Below are 20,649 nucleotides of genomic sequence, written 5' to 3'. Positions count from 1 at the left end.
ACAAGAATGTCCTACCTGTATCTGGGCCTCTGCATCCCTAATAGATATATTCAGGGAGCTGACTGTGGACCCTGAACGGGGTCTCTTCTCTTGTCTCAGGATCTCTGGACCAGCACTGAATGAATGCCTCATTTGACCTTGATCTAGAAGATGCTGAGGCCGCTGGAGCACAGGTGAGTCTGGCCCTCTTGAACCCAGGAGTTCCCCTTTCTTTTCCACTTTGACCTCTTTGCTGAAGGATGTCATGGCCTGTTGCTGCTTTCTCTTCTTGTATTCTGTCATAAACTTGGAGATGGTTTTGTCAGTGGCTATGGTGTAGATTTTGTTACCAGCACTCTCCCACCATTCTTTTTTCTTGGTTTGCTCTTTTTTTTCTGGTTTAGGACTCAGGGGTGGGGGGAGCAGCAATATTTCTCCACTCCCTCCTCGAGGTGTCAAGCTGTCTCCCAGCTGGTCCCTGATTTGACTTCGGTCATCTTCTGATGGTGTGTCCTTTCCAGACAGCCCTCCAGTTGATGGGGTGGAGGTTTCTGAGTGAAAAGATGGTAAAATGAAGAAAGAGTCACCTTTGAACACTGGAGGCTCCTCTACATTGTTCTCCAGGTCCAGATGCATTTGGATGTAGTTGTTGCACAGTTCCATGCAGAGCTTGTGAAGTCTCTTGATCAGCCAGCCCCAGTCTGCGTTGCTGACTGGCTGGACACTCAAAGATGGGATTCGAGCCCTCCACTGCCTCTTCTCCTTGCCTCGTGGGGGACTGACCTGGGCAGTTTCTTCAAAAATGTCTTCATCTTCTGAAGAACACTGCTGTGAGGAGTCTGTGCTTCTCTCATCATCTTCAAAGAGAATCTTTTTCACTTGCTCTGCAGTGATGTTCTCCTGGTTTGTCAGGATTGCACAAACCAAGGCATGGAAGTAGATGTTGAAGCTCATTGCTGACTGGCGATACAAGTTGGCAGCTCCACCAATGCCAGACACTTTTTTCAACAAACACTTCAGCCCAGGTCTGGTGTCAAACTCTCTGGCTGTTCTGTAGGAGTCCAGGAGTAAGTCAAAGATGACAGCCAGGTTTTGCATGGAGATGTACCTGAGAAAACCAGCCAACTTGTTTTCTGGTACTTGTATTGCCATTTTCTCCTCCAAGTTAGAAGGGCCTTTCACAAATTCTTCCAGTAAGATGTCATATAAATTCTGGAGCAATACTTGGTGGGACAGCAAGCTCACTACTATTGTCCTGAAAGGAATACTTGGTAAACCAAGCATGGAAGGAAAAAAAAATCACAGAATATTAAAATGGTGCATTGTGCTTGTACTAAGAATAAAAGCACACTAAGATATTTCAGCCTGCTATATCTGAGGAATTTATTAACACACAAATTATTCTCCTACCAACATGTCAGATAATCTTTATTTTGCCATGAAAAATTGGGGCCAAAACTAGTTTACTAGTCAGTTTCCATTTCCACTAATGCCCAGGAGTACTTCTTAAAAATAAATCATGAAGAGGTATTCAACTAATAAAGAAACATGTACAGAAACATCAGCAGTGCAATGCAGCATGCAAAGAAGCTGAAGTCTGGCTGAAGGCACATTTCATTGCTTGCTCTAAAGACTTCAACTTGAACACTGAGAGCCTAGCATAGACATACCTATTCCTAACCCTGTTCCTCACTTACAGTATTGGGTGATTCTTAGCTGCGCTCCTGTTAGAGAGATGCTGGGAGTTGTTTTAGCCCTCACTGATGTTTGATTTGCACAGGGGACACAGCAATGGTAAATGCCTCTGACCAAAGTTTTCAGGTCTTTCACCAGTAAATAACACCGAGAGGCTTACAGGCAAGCAAGGCTTGGAAAAAAAGACAGGATTGTTGTTTGGTATCTCATGGATTTCAAATTATAAACCTATCTTAAGGTCTATTATTAAACTTAACCTAAAGTATTTAAAAAAGGTCTTTATGTAAGACTACAGGACAATGTTCTAAATGAAGCTGATGCACATAATAATACTTGGTTTGATGCGATGGGTCAAGTTTTAATTAGCACAGCTATCAAGTAAGGAAGAGATTTTTCAGTTTGCTTGCAATACTGAAGTTTTAGATCAATTCAAAGCAAATCTTCATGTAACATGAGAAGTTCAGTTGTAGACCTTTGACATTTTTTGTTGCAAAAATTATTCTGCCTTCATTGAACAACTTTCAAAAGTGTTTGGGAACACCTAGACAAAAAGCCTTTTTTTTTTTTTTGGGAAATCCTATTAAAACCCAATTTTCAGAATACAACATTTTTTTAAAAAGTTCAGGCAAAGCTGTTATTCAGTTACGTCCCCTGTGTCACTTTGCCTACCATGACACAGCTGATACATCAGTAAAATTTAGTAGTCTTATTACTTGTCAGTGATAAAATGTTAATGATTAGCACATACAGTTGAGCTCTTTATGGGGAAGTAGTTTTCTGATGTAAAAATCATTAGAGGCTCTGACTCAAAAAAGCTCTTAAGAGCATGTATAAAGTTAAATGAGAGCTTGCAGTGATTTCAAGCAACTAATCCTGTTCCAAAAGCAGGGTCAGGAATGAAGGAGATCTGCTTTCCTTGTAATAGCCAAAAAAGCAATTTACAAGGACAGTATAAAGTACTGCTCAATCCCAAAAGAAACTGGTAGAGAACTACACGTGAAAACACAATGGCAAAGCTGGTTAAGGATAGTATTTTCTTACTCTGTCCAAAGTCTCATACTGAAATCTATTATTATTTTTCAGGAAGAAGAAAAGCTCCCTTACCCCAGCTTCCTGTGAAACGATGCAGCATTAAGGAAACAAAACCAAAAGGGAGAAGTGAAACCCTGCTAAGGTTAAAGTAAAACTTTTGGAAAGGCCACATTTACTATCATGCATGATTGCCATATTACTGCACTGCTGTAGCAAATAATATGAAAATAGTGGCACAGTCAACTTGTGAGCTGTGTTTTGGTGATGAGCATTGCTGGGACAACACTTGGCTATGGGCATATACACCTTTAGCAGTTGGCTGGACAAAGCGCAGTGTGAGAGCATTCAGAGTTTGCGTTAATTGCAAGCTTTATTTATTTGTTTAAAGACAAGCAAGACCCTTACTGCCCTTACAAACACAGCCTGTTAGATTGCATGGCCTTAGGTGCTATGAGAGTTGAATATTCCAGTCTTGCTTTGCACTCATGGTAACAAGAAGAATGACCTGCTAGCCTTTGGAAAAAGCAGATATTTCCCCCTATAAAGGAATGGTTTAACCTATGACCTTAAGTTTTCTTTGTCGCTGTGCAGGGGCCTGTTCTCTGATGCTGAGGCAACAGAGCACCTGCTCTCGGGGGAAAACTTCTGTACAACAGTGTAAGAGACATCTTGCATGGTCTTTCTTCCTGTCCCTCCAAAGAAGGACCATCACATTCTGGTTCCTTGTTGCAAGCAGTAGTTTAGATTTGAATGGTATAAAACCATGCTTGGTATCTCATAAAAGACGATGTCATGCCATTATATGCCTTGCAATACAAACACAAACCCTGAATGCAGAATTCTGATTCTTGGTCCAAATGATGGTACAGCAGTTGTTTACACAACCACGTGCAAGCAAAGGGAAATATTCTTTCACAGGATCAGACTATAGTGCAAACAGAGGAGTTTCTCAGGTGGTAACACAACAGAAAGACTTCCACAAAAATAATGTGCCAAGCAAAAACAACACTCCCTAGCTTAGTGTTGACAGCTTTGCAGTTTTGGATGTGGTATCTTCAGTTTATAATGCCCCAATTCATCCATTACCTTTTTCTACCTTCTTAACCAAGTAATACAGAATTTAAAAGGCCCTTAGTGAAGCAGACATTGCATTTGCTAGCTGTCACTAAAACCACAACAGTGTCACAAAACCTAATTTGATCAGTGTATTCATTTTTGTTGATGAGCCCTATGGGGAGGGGTATGATTTACCAGGCTCAGTTCACATTTCTTCCTATTCAGCAATACTTTTATCTTGCTTTAAGTGACACAGTGTCTTCCTTGGAAGATAGCTTACCTTCTCTGGTTATGCCCATTTGGTTTCTTATCTGGTGGCAGGTCAATGATGAGCACACACGACTGGGCATGTTCAAACCCTTCCTTGTTGCTTGGGGTTTTTGGGGAGCATTGAGTCTCCAGCATGAAGACCTAGAAAGCAACAAGTTGCATAAAACAATCAGTTTAGCACTAGCAGTGGGTCTGGGGTGGGGGAGGGGCTGGGAATAGGATTTCCTGCAGTGTGAAATATCTGTCATTCTGAATTATTTTACAGTGATAGAGAGAATGCAAGGTATCCCCCTAGGCAGACCTTTCCTGGAGTATGCTGCTTTGGTAAAACAGCAAGGGGCTGCCTCCAGACATCCAGCGGGATGCAGGGCAAAGGACAGGCATATTTTTCTTTGAATTTGTTTAAGGCATAACACCAAATGCCAAATCAAGCCTTCTGCTGTCTGTATGCTTCCATCTGAAAGCACCACGTACAGCGGAGACAAGGATCTGCTTGCACAGTTAGCCAGCTGCACCTAGAAAGGTTGGTTGTTGGAAGGATTATCTTCAGCCATGAAGATACAACAAACACCTAATATGCAGTCCTTTGGGGACGTGCTGTGATTTAACTGCAATCTGTGTGCTGTGATTTAGACAGCAACTAAATACCAAGCAGCCACGAACTTACCACTCCCCACACCCCTCAAGGATGGGGAGGGGAATCAGGGAAAAAAAGATAAACCTCATGTGTTGATATAAGAGTGGTTTAATAATTTAAATAAAATACAGTAGTATCAACGACCACCACTACAAAAAGGGCAACCAAAAAAAAAAAGAGAGAGAGAAGAAAAAAGAGAGGGAAATAAAACTTGCACAGTACACTTGCCCATCACTCAATGACTGATGCCCAGCCTGTCCCTGAACAGCCCCTGCCAGACAACTTCCCTCATTTACATCCTGAGCATGACACTTTTTGGTATGGGATATCCCTCTGGCCAGTCTCCACAGCTGTCCTGGCCATGCTCCCCCCCAGGCTTCTCATGTCCCTCCTTCCTGGCAGAGGATGGAAAACTGAATGGTCCTTGACCTAGTGGCAAGCACTATTCAGCAACAACTAGAACACCAGTGTGTTATCAACATTATTCTCATACTAAATTCAAACCACAGCACTGTACCAACTACTAGGAAGAAAATTAACTCCATCCCAACCAAATTCAGTTCAGTGGGAAACAGGGAAACAACTCTCAATTGCTGTGGCTTTGTTTTGTAGCTTCATAGTTGTAGCAAATCCTCACTGCGGAGGACTCAGGGAGTGCCTGCTTTCTTGAGTTCTGCATCTTTAAAACTTAATTTAAAACACATTTTCTATTCAAACAATGTCTGCCACTACCACATTATTTGTGATCACCAGTCCTGGTCTGTGTGTCTCAGATTCTCAAGCAACATCATAGTATGATTTATCAAGTCAGAAATTGACACCAAACATCTGCTGGCTGTTTTAATCTATCTGCTTTCCCAGGCTGAAACTGTCATATGGTATTTACAGTTTTATGGTATTCTGCAGGTCATTAGGTTCAGTCTGCTGTATTTCAAAGAACTTTTTCACATAACCACTTTCATAGAATGAATAACCTTCATTGTAGTCAAAAGAACCCTAAGAAGGTTCCAAGTTTGCTCCGCTGATTCTGATTAGGAGTTAGTGAATCATTTGTTAAATGTCAGCATTATCCTCCAGTTCCCAGTAACCCTTTTTCTTCTTTGCCTATAAATACCTAGGTATTTATAGAGAAAAATGCTTGGATAAGTTAATCAAATCTTTTTTTCCTATTTTCATATCACCATCTCTGTTCTAGTGCAATTTTTGTCCTTTGAATTTATCATTCCTTAACAGAGCATTCAGAAATCTATGTGACATCCTTGATGAGGACTCACAGTGATGCTACTATTTCCCTTTCTCTATCAGAAACACCTCCACTAATGTATCCTGGCAATTTTTAAAATTACATTACACAGTAGGATCATTGTCAATCTTCTCTAGATACCCATGCATTTTTTCCCATCCTAGGCGTTTCAAATTCCTGTCTACAGGGTGACAGTTCTGATGTTTTCTGCGGTTTTTTTTTTCTACTTTTTGTTAATTTTTCTGAATCCTACTACCAGACAATTGATGTTAGCCTGGTGATGAGAAAGTCTTTGCCTGTACGGCTTGTGAGGAAGATGGCATAAAAAACACACCTTCATAAAGAAAACTCCCAAGTTTAAAAGGTTTTCTGACTTCCCCTGAAGCATCTGTCAGTACCTGCTGTGCCATGGCTCTGATCCTCCAGTACTCAGCCTCAGCGCTTGGTGAGAGGGAGGGGGCTGCCACCTTCACTTCACAGGCATCTCCACTGAAGCTTTCAGTACCACTGTGGAAATAGCCCAACAGGTTCTACAGAGAGACACAACATCAGAATTTCACTGTGCAGTAAACAAATGACTGTAGCCATGTCCAGCCTGTTTGTATGAAATACAAGATTCAGTGACCTTTGCCATCCCACCAGCTGGTCACCTGCCATCCAGAATTAATAGATCCAATGTATAGGCAGCTTTTTATGGATGATTTCACAGGATTTTTTGTTTACAAAACAGACAGTGAATTGAAAATTAGTCTATATGGAGCATGCAGCTACAGCAAAGCAACATTGCCTTCGACGTAGTTTTTGTAAATCCAGAGGAAGAAATTGATCAAAAGGGAAATTTTCACCTATTAAACTCTTCTGATTTCACACTGGCAAGCCAATTTAAAATAAGTCTGAACTGAAAACTACTAGTGTGGTCTGTGTACATTTAGAAAAACTTATTTCAACCTCCACTACTGATCCAACATATTAAACTGGGAGTTGAAAAATTATCAACTTGTCAAAAGTTAGTGCATCCACTGTATGATTACACTTTGACTGACAGCAAAATGGCAGTTTTACCTTTACTGGCTCCAGAGTGGCAGAGAATGCATCCTGCAAGGCACAACACGCAAGCCTCCACATCTCTTCAGTGAAAACAGGCCCTGCTGTCACCAACACATACCTGCAAGGACACAGGAAAATGCTACCACATTCAAGAAGGAACTAAACAATTCTTACTCCTAAAGGGAGAAGGTTGAAAATCCCCTTTGGAAGTGTCCAAAGCTTAGCTGGATGGGGCTTTGAGCAATTTGGTCTAGTGGAAAGTTCTCTGCCCATGGCAGGAGAGTTGAAACTAAGTGATCTTTAAGGTGCCTTCCAACCCAAACCATTCTGTGAATCTATAAAAACAGAACAAAAGGCTTACTCAGTAGCTAGCTAATGTTATCCAATCTCCTCAGTTGTTATCCTGACCTATTTTTGTAATTACACTATAGTTTTGACTTTTCTTTCTCCTTTGTTTTTCCTCTTTAAGTAGACATCTTGCCACAAGAACCACACGCTATGTAACTGTATAAATGCAGTGCTTATTTTGATTATGACTGTAATAACTTGAAGACTGAGAAAGGTGCTAATTACCTCTAAAGACCTGTGAATGCCAAGAGAAGACCTTTTTCTTTAAGGATCAATTATTGACTAACTATATGTAAGTAATGTGCAAGTGCTTTTTCTGAGAATCATACACATAGTAATGCCCAGAATCACAGGTTCTGAAGCACACTGAAAACAGCAAAAGAAGGTTAATAAGTTTAAAATCCATTATTCCAGTAAAAACACCCAAGACATATTGTAGACTTCTTTTGAGATGTTAACCAACTTATCAATCCACAAGTTCTTCAAAGACATAGACATCTTTTTTGAATGTGCTAAGAGTGAACAGGTTGGGTTACCTGATACAGGAGCAGCCAACTCTGGAAATAATTTCTGTTGGTTCTGCTACACAGGCTACCAGTAACTTGAAAAGATCTTTCAACATAGTATTGATCATATTTTCATAACCAATATCTATAAGGAAAAAAACACAGACTGGTTTTAACATCATTGCCTTTTCATTACAATTAGAGATAAACAGTCTCGCTACACTTAGTGCTGTTCAGAGAATTTGCAACCAAATGCTTTTTATGCAGCTATTGAAACATGCATTGCATCAAGCTGAAAGAAGAACAATCCTTTTTAAGTTAACAATACATCTGGACTGAAGTGGTACAGGAGAAATTATGTTAGATCCTGTTTCTGATATTCTAGTTCCTTATGATCAAAGTTTTGGCATCTTCTTTTGGGAATATACTAAAGATTATGATCTTTTAATTTTAAAGATAGCCCTGCTCTGAGAAGAATCCTGGCCTAAATAACTTCCATAAGTGTCTTACAATTTTTTCCCCATAATTCTAAACCCTATAAAGAAAAAAAAAATCCCAATCAGAAATTTTTATATCTCCTCCTATTTTATGCTTAAGCAACCAAAAAAGCAATGAAACCACCTCCTCAAGTATCTATTCAGCAACATGTCACTGATGACAGTAGAAATTACACTACAATGACATACCTGAGTGTATGAAATTCTGAATGTGCTCCACTACAAGTTCACTGGAAAGGCCAATGGCATGCTTGAAATTAGAAGATGCCACATCCCAGTAAGAGTGATCACCATGGCTGCGATGGAGCCAAAGAGACATCGTGGGAAGAAGAAGATGTACAACTGCATAAATGCCAAATCCTGGTCCTTAAAATAAACACAATAATGGTTGTATGTACTTGCTTACAAAGCCTACATGCTCAGTAAATTTGCTAACATGTTCTAAGCTGAAGCCTGAGGCAATGTTGAAGGAAAGAGGTTCTGAAACTTTTTTGTGGGATGAGAGCGGCAAAATTTGGATGTACTTATGAAGTACATTTAGCCAACTGTTTACCTGCAGTCTTTTCCAGCAGATCTGCAGGATTATGTAATTTTCTCTTCCATTTGCTAGACAAGAAGCAAACATTTTCTGTGGCTAGCACATTGATAGAGTACCACACCTCTTTATTGTGCAATGAATTTAGGCGTATGTTCAATATACTCTTACAAGATGCATTTAGTCAACAGAATGATGGACTAAGTGGAACAACTTATCAGCTCTGAGGAAATCCCCTTCTAGCAGAGAATGTCTCTGTGCAGCTTTAACACATGTAACATACTTTACAGGAATGGCTAAGGAGTCTAAAATGTTTGGTTAGGACTCCACTAGCTCACATTTCATCAGGACCTTTCATTACCAGGTGTCTTGGCAACGTCCCTTAGCAACTCAAAGAGCAGATCCAAAGTAGGAGGTTGGTGCTGACGGGGACAGTTGGATATAGCAGTTGTTAATTCTTCCAGCAGAATAATCCAGACATTGATAAGGCCTACAAGTAGAGTAAGAAAGATTAAAAACCATGAATAAGATACTGCTTGACACAGGTGAAATTTGTCCTCAGAAAATATGAAAATTAATAAATTAAGTAACTTAAAGATCATGGTTCTTGCATGTTTACTGCTGCCATGTAATAGTTGTGGTCAGTAGCCATTTTTGAAATGATGGTTTCCTTTTCCCTCCCTTTTTATCAAGTTTGTGTTTTGTCCCATCCTTCCTCATCAATACACACCTTGTTCTGTCATACTTTACTATTCCTACTAGCTCAGTCTCTTTAACCTTGTGTAAAACATCCCAAAAAAAAACATAAATAAAACCTTATCTCATTACCATTGCAAATGCTGCCCAGAATAGATTGTACTCTCTTAGGTTATACTTTAAAGTAGGACTCCTGAGGAGACTAGCCATAATTTAACTGGCTCTATTTGGTACTCAGGACTGAAGAGTAAAAATGTCTCATGAGGTATGATCAGGCTGCCTCACATGTCATCTTTAGATGTTGAGGAGGTCACAGAGCTGGACAACCGCTAGAAGAGCAGATAGTATATAGGTGAGCTCTCATCTACACCGGCAAGCAGGTATCCCCTAAAATATTACAGGATACAACTAGTAATCAATAAAATTTTGAAAATGGTTAAGAATTGCTGCCCTTTAATTTTTCACAGATCCCCTAAGTATCTGCTAGTTCCTCATGATTACATGAACAACTAGAAGGATCTTACACATTATGCTCTTAAGTCACCTTAAAAGGCTAAGGGTTTATTAGGCTAAAATGGATTTTACTTTGGTTCACTAATAAGTTTCTGTTCTCTGCCAGTGGTAGCTATGCTAATGTAGTCTGTATCTTAATGATGCTTGCTAGCTAATTATGTTCTAAAAGCAATACAGGAGGGAACTTTTTTTAAGATTCACTGAGCTTGCTGACTGCAAGAATCTTCCTGAGAAACACGGAAAAAGCAGTGAAATTATTACTTTGTAACTAGGTTGAGGATTTATTTATTCACACCACTTTCAGAGGACAGTGTTGTGCCCTGTTTTGAGTCAGTTGGACTTTAATGATCCTTCTGAATAAGGAAACAGCATAAATGACTCAGAGTGAAATATGGATGTTTTCCAGTCTGGGGGAACTGTGCATCTCTAAAACACCCTCCTGAAGAGTCCAGCATAAAATCAAGTACAGTATGAAAATATTGTGCAAATATGCCAAAGTAGGTTAAAACATTTTGCCTCATCCTGCTACTGACTTTGAGCACTAGAGTGCCAGGTGAAGACTGCTTGTGTCTTTGTAAAGTCAGTTTGCCTAGCAACATTCTAACACCATCGCTATGTAAACAACAAACTGGGTCACAGTCTCAGGGCATAGCTCTGACAAGAACCAAAAGGTTTATTTGCTGCAGGGTGGTATTTCTGTTTACAGCAAGAGACTGACTGGCAGAGTCACTTCAGAACAGTAGGCAGCTGAGGTGAGGAGACCCCAGGTCAAGTTCCAAGTCTGATTCAAAGCACAGGCTTCAATGACTTGGGTCTCCTACTTCCCAGGTGAATATCCTAAAATCCCCTGAGAGAGAGAAACCAAACCAAGCCCAGCACAGGAAGAAGTAAATGGCTGTTTTGTGAAAAACTAGTGCTTGTGACTTTCTGGTTTCAGAGAGCAACTTTTCTCTCCTTTATCCAGGGTAGCAGGAACAGGACAATCCATGTGGAGGAAGAGCCTAGATAAAGATGGTACCAAGGGCCAGTCTGGTGAGGCACATGAATGAAATGCACTGGAGTCAGCCTGCTTTCTGCCAGATTGCAGCTGACTGTTTACAGAGGCAGCCTGGTTGGAACATTTGAATAGTCTACATATTCAGAAGTGACTGTGAAGCAAGGGGTTAAGTTAGAAATGTAGCTAGTAAGATGAAGGCCATATATTTTGATTAGGGGCTTAACAAGGAGATTAGGAAAAGAGTAATTATTACCAGATGGGGATAATTGAAGCGAAGACAATGTATCATGTATTTGACTTGGATGTATTCTTAGAAATGACAGGGAACACATGAAGTATTATAAAAGGGTAGGAACAACAAATACAACTGGCTTCTAACAATGATTGGGCCCAGGAGAGAGAGTTTGGACCATGACCAAGAGGTCACAAAGTCCTGGCAACCAGATAAAGGTGAACAATTTACCATGAGGAAGACCTCTTACTTCATCTTCAGAAGGCCACTGACCCATTTCAAAGCCCACTGACCCAATTCAAGAAGATGACTGCGCAGCCATAGTGAACATTCAGCTCATTGTAATACCAAGTGGGAGCAGGTGATGCATATGTATAGGTGTCTGTGTGTCTTTATGAATATGTAGAGCTTTTGTAGATATATGGAGAAGCTACAGTTTTGGAAATCCACACATCTTTGGAGGACTACCTCCAAGTGTGCCCAGTGTGCTGAATAAACATGTCACTTTTCAACTTCAATTAGTTGAAGAGTCTTCTGTCTGTGCATCATTTTGGCAACTGCAGCAGGACTCTCCCGTTTACTGCGAGACCAGGCCGGGCTGTGGATGCCTCTAGGTGCCACTGGGATATTCCTGGAGCCACTGGGATATTCCTGGAGAGACCTCCGCCCCCTGCCTGCTCATTGTGGGGACAGACAAAACTGCTGGCATTACGGACAAAGAGTATGTTTATAATTACAGAAATTCATCTCTAAGTTGTATGGATGCGTGGCTGAGGGGGCAGCTGGTAAGTCACAGGGGAAGCCCTGTGTGCATTGAAGGATTTGGTTGCTGGCTAAAGGGTAATTTGCCGTGTCAAGGGGACCCACTAGCAGTTCTGGGGGTGAAGTGGGCAAATTCTTCTGTATTGCTGCTATTCTTTTATTTACTGCTATTTTTGACTGTGTGGGTATGTGTGTGTTTGATGAAATATGTGAGTTTTGATTCTTGTTATTGGAAATCATAGTTGTCACTACTTTTGAAGAATATTGTGCATTTTTGAGGTAATACTACTATCTTGTGTCAAAAGGTATAGTTGCAATGAGCTGGTAACTAGCTCATTTCTAAGACAACACTGCTATCCTGCGTCAAAAGTTATACTAGCAACTAGCTGGTTTTTTTAGTTGGTGTTTTGGGTTTTGTATTTACTGTAATGTTTATTTTTAATAAATTGTTAGAGTGGCTGGCAAAGCTTGGGCTCAAGCTGCAAGGGCTCAGCTGTCCAGAGAGGCATTCTTTAAGTTGCTTGGGCTTGTACCAGACGAGTTCTTGGCTATAGGAGGAGACTGGGCTGTTATAAATTGCAGGACAGAAAGACAGAAAGGGTGTTTTTAGGGGAAGATATTCAAGCTGAACGAACTGTTATTTAGCTTTTGATTAGGAGTTACCCCCCAGCAGAGGATTACATCAGAAATCTGTGGAGGTAGAGAAGACCAGGAGTAACTCCTTGCTTTTTGTGTAATCTGACAATTTTCTACTGGGTACCTCGGTAGCACTAGGCTTGTGTCCTTCTTCATTCCAAGAGGTGTCATAGAAGGTGGCATTGTATATTTTACAGGTGGAGATCCGTGTGCTCCAGATATTTCCCAGAATCAGAATTCTCACAGTACTATGACTGGGAGGGAGCACATACTGAATGTGAGATAGTGAATTTAGTCTGTGGAAAAGGTCATCCCAAGAATTTAGGTATTTTTGAAGAATATTTGGAACAGTGCAAAATGAGTTGGGAGGACAACCCTCATGGTTTAGTTCTGATACGGAGTTGTGTTTGTGGAATTCCTGCCTGTAGTAAGAGCAATATTTTATGTAAGATTAATTACAGTGTGGAATTTGTGTAGAAGGCTGCTATTATTTCTGCCAAGGGGCAGACAAGGACAATTTATGGGCAGAAGGTCAATTGACACCTAGGGCTAGAGAAGCCTGTGTAGTGTGCTGGTGTGGTTTTGAGATTTGTGTGCCATTTTGGTAGATTTTACCCCTGAGAAGGGAAAAGGGGAGGTGTGGCGAGTGTGCAGAGTTAAGTGTGTATACATGTGGGCTGTCTGTTTTAACCATGGCTAGGAGAATTAAGGAATCCCTCTCACACAGTGGTTCGGACTTGATCCATGGGAATTTCTTACTCTGGCGAATCATGGAATAGATAGAAGAAATGAATGGGAAGGATTTACTAGAAGTATTATATAAGACTTCTGGGGGCCATTTACTGTCTTTAGATTGGGAATTTCCTACAGTAGAGAGTTTAGATCTTCATGAAGGGATACATGGAATAGCTTGCCTCTGCGGACATTTCCTTGCAGCCCCTGGTTCATTTAGAGGTCAGCATTGTGCGTGGGTGTTATTGCAATATAATATTTGTGTAGGATGATATTACTGATACTCTGCAGGGCAGTAAAGTGAATGTGCCCTGAGTCAGTGGAAACAATGCCTTAATCGAGCTGATTTTGGACCAGAGATTTTAAAGTTGGTGCGTCTGAAGTCACACTTAGTACCTGAAGACTGGGTTGTGGGAGAAGAAATCTGGGAAAAGACTGCAAGATTTTGTGATGCAAAGTTTAGGTAGAGAGAGTGAGAAATAAGTAGCCAAGATGTCCTATGAAGAAAAATGGAAATTGGAGGAGACCGAGTTTGGTAGAGGTTGCTTGTCCGAAGCACTGCCCTTGTGAACCCTGGGTTTGTTTCTGCTGCATTCAGTGCGAAGAGCTGTGGAACAGACAGACATTTAGGTAGAGGAGACTGAGACAGACACTTTGTCATTCGTGTTATTCTCAGGAGACAAAGGCCACTCAGAGACCTATAAAGATTTTATTGGCAACTGGTCGCGAGGGCCATGAAAGTAGCAGGTTGTTTGAATCATTGAAGAAGGGGGTTTCAGGTAATCTAGGGAAGCCAGCAGAATTAATTAGAACTGAGTGTGCTCAGCCTATTTTTATAAACTGAGACTTACAAATTAAGACATAGAGTTTACATAAAGTAAAGAAGCACTAGGAAAAGAAAAATGGGAACTAACCAGAGTAAAGAAATTGCTAAGGCTAGTCCCTTGGGTTGTATTTTGGCACACTGTAAAGAATTGGTGGGCTATGGAGGAACTGAAAATAAAAGGAATTTAATTCCATTTTGTAAACAGGTGTGACCGCGTTATAGGCCAGAAGGAGTTGTTAGATGGCCACCGGCTGGAACCTTAGACTGTGACATTTTATTGCAGCTGATGTTATTTTTAGGAAGGGAGCAGAAATGGTAGGAAGTAACATATGCTGATATGTTCTTTACTCTCCGGAATCATCCTGAGGGGCAGAGAGATTGTAGAATTAAACCTTCCTCTGATCCCCTGGTATTGGCCCTTGAGAAGAAATAGAGGAAATAGAGGGAAACCCAAACGATGTCGCAGTACTTGTTCAATAAATCAACATTGAACCCATCCTTACAAAGTTTATCATAAGGAGGCACAAGAACAGGAATTAGCTGACCTGTTTAGGCCTCCTCCTAAAAAAGACAAGAGCAATCAGGAGAGGATGCAGGCTTGGAAGGACTGGCGACCCTAATTCCAACTCCAGTTCCTTCTCCCCCACATAGCCCCACAGCATTTCAGACTAGGAAGCAGTAAAGGAAGCACTAAAGAAACAAGCTAAGCTCTCTGCTCCTCCACTTATTATTGAATCACATAAACCATTATTAGTGTTATATCCTCCATTACATTATAGTGACAGTGAAGATGAGGAGCCCTCCCCAAATGGTCCCATGGCATCCCTCACCAGAAAATCAACAAAAGAAAAAATACAAGCACCTTTATGGTGCTGAAGGAAGGAGGATGTAAGTTAAAATCCTGTTTTCTACTATTGATTTAGAGGCATGGGAAAGGCTTGCCAAGAACTACTGGAGCGATCTGATAGGCATGGCTAAACAATTAAAATATATGATGAAACAACACAACCCAGATTGGGCTGACATTGTATTACTGTTAAATGCTTTGACTGAGACAGAGAAGCAGTTAATTTTGAAAACAGCCGGGAATTTAGTAGAGGATGCTTGTAGAACAGCACAACTTCATGTTAAGGAATTTTTTCCCCTCCAGGATCCATGATGGGATCCAAATAAACCAGAAGATTTGGCAAAACTGGAACATTATCGAGACCTTATAATAAAAAGAATGGAGAGGGCAATCTCTAAAACCATAAACTGGCTGGCCCTATGTAAAGTGAAACAAGGTCCTTCTGAAAGTCCTTCTGAATTTTTACATCACTTGCATAAGGCAATGAGTCATTATACATCTTTAGATCCTTATTCTCAGGACAGGATACAAAAGTTAGCAAATTTAGTTTTGAGACAGTCCACAGGGTACATTAGGCATGAGCCTCAGAAGATCCAGGGGCCAAGGGGGTGAAATTTAGAAAACTTATTAGAAGAGGCATGGACGGTTTTTAGCAATGGAGAGGAAGGATACAAACAAGGGATAAGAAAACTAGTAGAAGTAGTGAGAGAAGGAGGAAAAGGGAGACGTGGGCAAGGACCACCAAAATAAGATCTGCCTCGGCTTGGGAAAGATCAGTGTGCAGGAAAACTGGTCACTGGTAAAACCAATGTCTGGAATGGAGAGAAGGTGATGAACAAAGAAGAGGAAACCCCAAAAGGGAAGGGGTGGTTGTGCAGGTCAAAGCAGACTGAGGGGGATGAGAGGGTTGCACTCTAGTAGATCCTCTGGTTAAAATCAAGCTAGGGAATAAAGGAAAGGAAATGGAGTTTTTGGTAGACATGGGAGAAACATATTTGATATTAAATAAAGCTTTAATGCCTATAATAGACAATTGTGTTATGGTAAAGAGGGCAACTGGTCAATCTGAAAAAGCATAATTTTGCAAACCATTAAAATATAAACTTGGAAAGCAAGAGGGAATTCACAGATTGTCAGATGTGCCCAGCACTCCAAAGGCACTGTTGGGTAGGGATTTGTTGGAGCAGCTAGAAATAAAAATCATATTTAAAAATGGGGAGGTTACTTTGGAGGTTAAAGACCAACAGTAGGTAGAAATGTTGAGTTTAATATTACAATTAATGAAACAATGAATAAGACCAGTACTGAAGATGAAGAAAAGGTTAACAAGAAAATAATGGATCAGGTATTTCCTGGGGTATGGGCTTCTAGTGTATCAGGAAGGGCAAGGAACGCACCCCCTGTGGAGGTTAGGCTTCAAAAAGGAAAGCGCTCCGAAGGTAGCTATCATGCACATCAAGGCACACCAGAAAGTGAGCTCTGAGTGTATCTGAGTGAAACTGGAGTGTATCCCACTCAGCTTTAATTCCAGATGGACAAATTTTTCTAGAAGGTGAGCCAAAGTATAACAAGGACAAGAGACTTATTGAGACTGAGAATGGGAAATACAATCAGGAAAGATGGGCCATTACACAAGAAGGGAAAGGAAAACTTTTAGTCCTTTCCTATTTGTTACGGTCACTATTAAAAGAGGAGCATCAGAAAACCTACTGGGGAATAGACATTTTGTATAAATACTTAAAAGATAGGATTGTAGCCAGAAATTTACAAGGTACAGTTATTCAAGTGACTGAATAATGTAGTCTTTTGCCTCCAAACTAACCCCAAAAGTATTCCCAAGTCAAAACCTGGACAAATTGGAAGAGGCTATGGGCCTGGGCAACAGTGGCAAACTGATTTTTCAGAACTTCCCAGGGAAGGGAGTATTGACATCTATTGGTACTGACAGATACCTTTTCAGAATGGCTGGAAGCCTTTACTTCCAGACTGCCAAGGTGCAAGAGGTAACTAAAGTACTGTTACAAGAGATAACAGTATACCACGCTTTGAAGTCCCAGCCACAATATCTTCGGATAGAGGGCCACACTTCATTTCAAAAATTGTACAGCAAATTAGCTGCCAGCTGGGCATATACTGGGAACTCCATACTCCATATCATCCCCAGTCAAGTGTCCAAGTGGAAAAAATGAATCATTTAATCACACAACAAATTATAAGGCTATGGCAAGAAGCAAAATTACCTTGGCCCCAGGCTCTTCCATTAGTATTACTGTGAATCTAGACTAAACCAAGGGCAAAAGAAAAATTAAGTCCTTTTTGTGATATTATATGGAAGGCCATAAGGGGTACAAGAGGAAACACCAACCCCACCAGGGGAAGAAACCCTACACAGCTGCATGATTGCCTTAAAAAAATAACTCAGAAATTGAGAAGCATGTGGCTGGGTTTTGGAGCAGGGAATTAGATGGACCAGTACATGACATACAGCCTGGAGACTAAGTATATGTCAACTCTTTTGCAGAGCCACAGTGGAAGGATCATTCCAAGTGCTTCTCATGACTTTTACTGCAATCAAGGACAAAGAACAGAACGCCTGGATCCACCACACCCGAGTGAAAAAGGATCCAGAAGGTGTTTGGAAAGTTACACCGGGTGGTAATGAACTGAAATAAAAGCTTACTTGGGAAGATAAGTACATTGTAAGAAGAAAAGTTAATCCAGTTTGTATTTAAAATGACTTTGTTTCAAAGAATGGCAAGTGCGATTTGGAAATTTGTGGCCTTCACGATCATAGCTATGACCATGACTGAAGTTAATGCAATACCACGTATGTACAATGCAACTGATATACACACTTGTCGAGGAAAAGCTTATGACTCTTACTCCCGTAAGGCTCTGTCAAAAATGCTGAGAGTCACAAATGCATCTGTTTGGGAAGGGAGAAATGTCTGGGGATGTGAATATGCGTTTGTTCAGGATGGGTTCCATGAATTCTACCAAGAACCAATGGAACTCATCCGGATTAGCCCTGAATGTTGTGACAAATGCTTAAGCAACTGTCCTGAATTCAGACTCAAAATAGAAGGATGTGCAGACAAGAACCACAGAATTGACTATAATATAACTCAAGTCTGTGTTGTTCCTTGGAAGCATACAATTAGAACAACCAGAACAGCCAATTAGCCTCTACCAAGACAGACTGCCCATACTCAGACTACACTCATTCAGATCCTAAAAGAGATAATTTGACCTATAATTACCAAAATAGGACCATATGCTATTAAAAATACTGGAATCCAAAGGCTACTGCTTAATCCAAAATGGCCCCTAAAGTGAGTAGAAATGGCAATGCAGGTAAATGCTTCTGCCATTAAACTGGAGTGTACCCCATTTCTTAAGACCTCTTTTATGGATGAGACCACTTGCTTACAGAAGTGTATACCATATACGCTCAGACGAAAAAGAGATTTGACTGGATTATTAAGAACAGGAGTGGAGGTTTTGAATACAATATATTCAGAGATATTAATGAACAAATTAACTGCAGCTGGTAGTGACACAATTAAGTTACAACAGCCTTTATAATCTCCTTTATTAGCTTTAGGTACCACCCAGTGGAAAGTGTCCAAGATACTGCCAGAATGGGAAAATATAGAAGAATGGGACCATGAATTGATAATCAACACCTTGGGTAGAGCTACTGAGAATATTTCTTTAGTTCTTAGGTGTGTACAAGCACAATTATGGATGGAATCAGTGGCTGCCTCAGTCATAAAGGAAAGTGGAGAAGGCACCTTTCCTGCTGAGATCTGCAAAATTGTTTGGGTTAAATCTTCTGACTTAGAAAGAGAACTTCAGTCTTGGTGGGTTTTGGTCAATTTTACCTATGATCCTGTCACAAGTGTAGTACTGCTTTTGTTTTCACTATACATAATGCATCAGAGGATTTAATATACCCAATAGTTGCTTTAAGTTTGAATCATGAAGGAACTGTACTGTATCCTTCTGAACACAGAACATGGACACAGAAGGTTGAAGGGAAGTGGCAGACTATTAATACAGAGTCGTGTGCCACAAGAAGACAATTAGGATTTATACATGAGGGAAATATGAATAATGATCAAGATACTTGTCTGGACACAGAACAAAGCATTTGTCACTCTGAGGTTCATTCAGTCAACCAGACAACCCTGCTTGTATATATAAGTCAAGGTCGTGCATGCCTCAAAATGTTCCACTTTAGAGGTAGACAAGCTCACCATAAGTGAAACACAATTTAATCTGTGCATTTGTGACTTTGCCAGAATTGAAGGATGTGATTTCTCCTATCAGGCACCTGCTGTATCACATCACTATCTAAAGGCAAATTTGACTACTGTGCAAGAAATATCACCTGTACCTACAGGAATTAATTTAACTTTAGTCAAACAGTTATCAAAACATGAAGATCTAAAGGAAATTCTTGAAGAAAATAAAATTATGGGAAAGAAGATCTGAATTACAATACATTGTGACACAGAGACCATACGGAGGGTCTTTAAAATGTTAGAGGAAGATATGTCTCACCATTAGTGGGATGTACTTTCTGGATGGTCACCAAAACCAATGGGTATACTTAATGCTTTAGTTCACCCAATTATTGTTTTATTGACTTTAGTTAGCATAAGTTTGATTTTGTCTGTTGTAATGATTGTTTCAAATTTGAGGATGATACAATCACTGGCAAACTTAACTTCATTATCAAAACGTAGGTGTGGTTTTAAGAGATTCTTATCACATGACTTGGTTAGAGGAAGAAGAATCTGTGTATCAGTAAAAGAATTTACTAACTTTGCAGAGAAACAGGGTAATGAATCAAGGGATTAAGTTAGAAATGTAGCTTTCTTAAGTTAGAAATGTAGTAAGATGAAGGCCATATATTTTGATTAAGGTCTTAACAAGGAGATTAGGAAAAGACCAATTATTATCAGATGGGGATAATTGAAGTGAAGACAATATATCCTGTATTTGACTTAGCTGTACTCTTAGAAATTACAGGGAATATATGAAGAATTCTAAAAGGGTAGGAACAACAAATACACCTGGCTTCTAACAATGATTGGGCCCAGGAGAGGGAGTTTGGACCATGACCAAGAGGTCACAAAGTCCTGGCAACCAAAATAAAGGTGAAGAATTTACTATGAGGAAGACCCCTTACTTCATCTTCAGAAGGCCACTGACCCAATTCAAGAAGATGACTGCGCAGCCGTAATGAACATTCAGCTCATTGTAATACCAAATGGGAGCAGGTGATGCATATGTATAGGTGTCTGTGTGTCTTTATGAATATGTAGAGCTTTTGCAGATATATGGAGAAGCTACAGTTTTGGAAGTTTGCACATGTCTTTGGAGGACTACCTCCCAGTGTGCCCAGTGTGCTGAATAAACACGTCACTTTTCAACTTTAATTAGCTGAAGAGTCTTCTGTCCGTGCACCAGCTGTACTGTTGTGAAGGTCTCCTGAGCCCAGAAGCCATAAGGCTGCATTCCTCTACTGCTTGGCGCTGTACGTTCTAGTTCATCC

General features: G+C 40.4%; 1 protein-coding gene and 1 long non-coding RNA gene across 3 annotated transcripts in view; one reads left to right on the top strand and one right to left on the bottom strand.

Annotated features, from left to right (window-relative positions):
* The window catches only part of ARFGEF3 (ARFGEF family member 3), a 95,286-nt gene that overhangs the window by 7,413 nt on the left and 67,224 nt on the right, over nucleotides 1-20,649 (bottom strand). For both annotated transcript variants that reach the window (XM_014268560.2, XM_005489233.3), the window contains 7 exons: nucleotides 9,207-9,335; nucleotides 8,500-8,676; nucleotides 7,844-7,958; nucleotides 6,975-7,077; nucleotides 6,311-6,442; nucleotides 4,043-4,173; nucleotides 16-1,246 (listed from right to left, as the gene is read on the bottom strand). In XM_014268560.2, the coding sequence (XP_014124035.1) occupies nucleotides 16-1,246; nucleotides 4,043-4,173; nucleotides 6,311-6,442; nucleotides 6,975-7,077; nucleotides 7,844-7,958; nucleotides 8,500-8,676; nucleotides 9,207-9,335 (2,018 nt within the window). The remainder of the gene's footprint in view (nucleotides 1-15; nucleotides 1,247-4,042; nucleotides 4,174-6,310; nucleotides 6,443-6,974; nucleotides 7,078-7,843; nucleotides 7,959-8,499; nucleotides 8,677-9,206; nucleotides 9,336-20,649) is intronic.
* Nucleotides 9,329-20,533, top strand: LOC141728551 (uncharacterized). Its single transcript, XR_012579605.1, has 2 exons — nucleotides 9,329-12,004; nucleotides 17,608-20,533. It is a non-coding gene; the product is annotated as an uncharacterized LOC141728551 (long non-coding RNA).

Source organism: Zonotrichia albicollis, chromosome 3 (assembly GCF_047830755.1).
Source record: "Zonotrichia albicollis isolate bZonAlb1 chromosome 3, bZonAlb1.hap1, whole genome shotgun sequence".
Classification (NCBI taxonomy): domain Eukaryota; kingdom Metazoa; phylum Chordata; class Aves; order Passeriformes; family Passerellidae; genus Zonotrichia; species Zonotrichia albicollis.
Note: the sequence above shows the minus strand (reverse complement) of the source record. Positions and strands in the feature narration are given on the sequence as shown.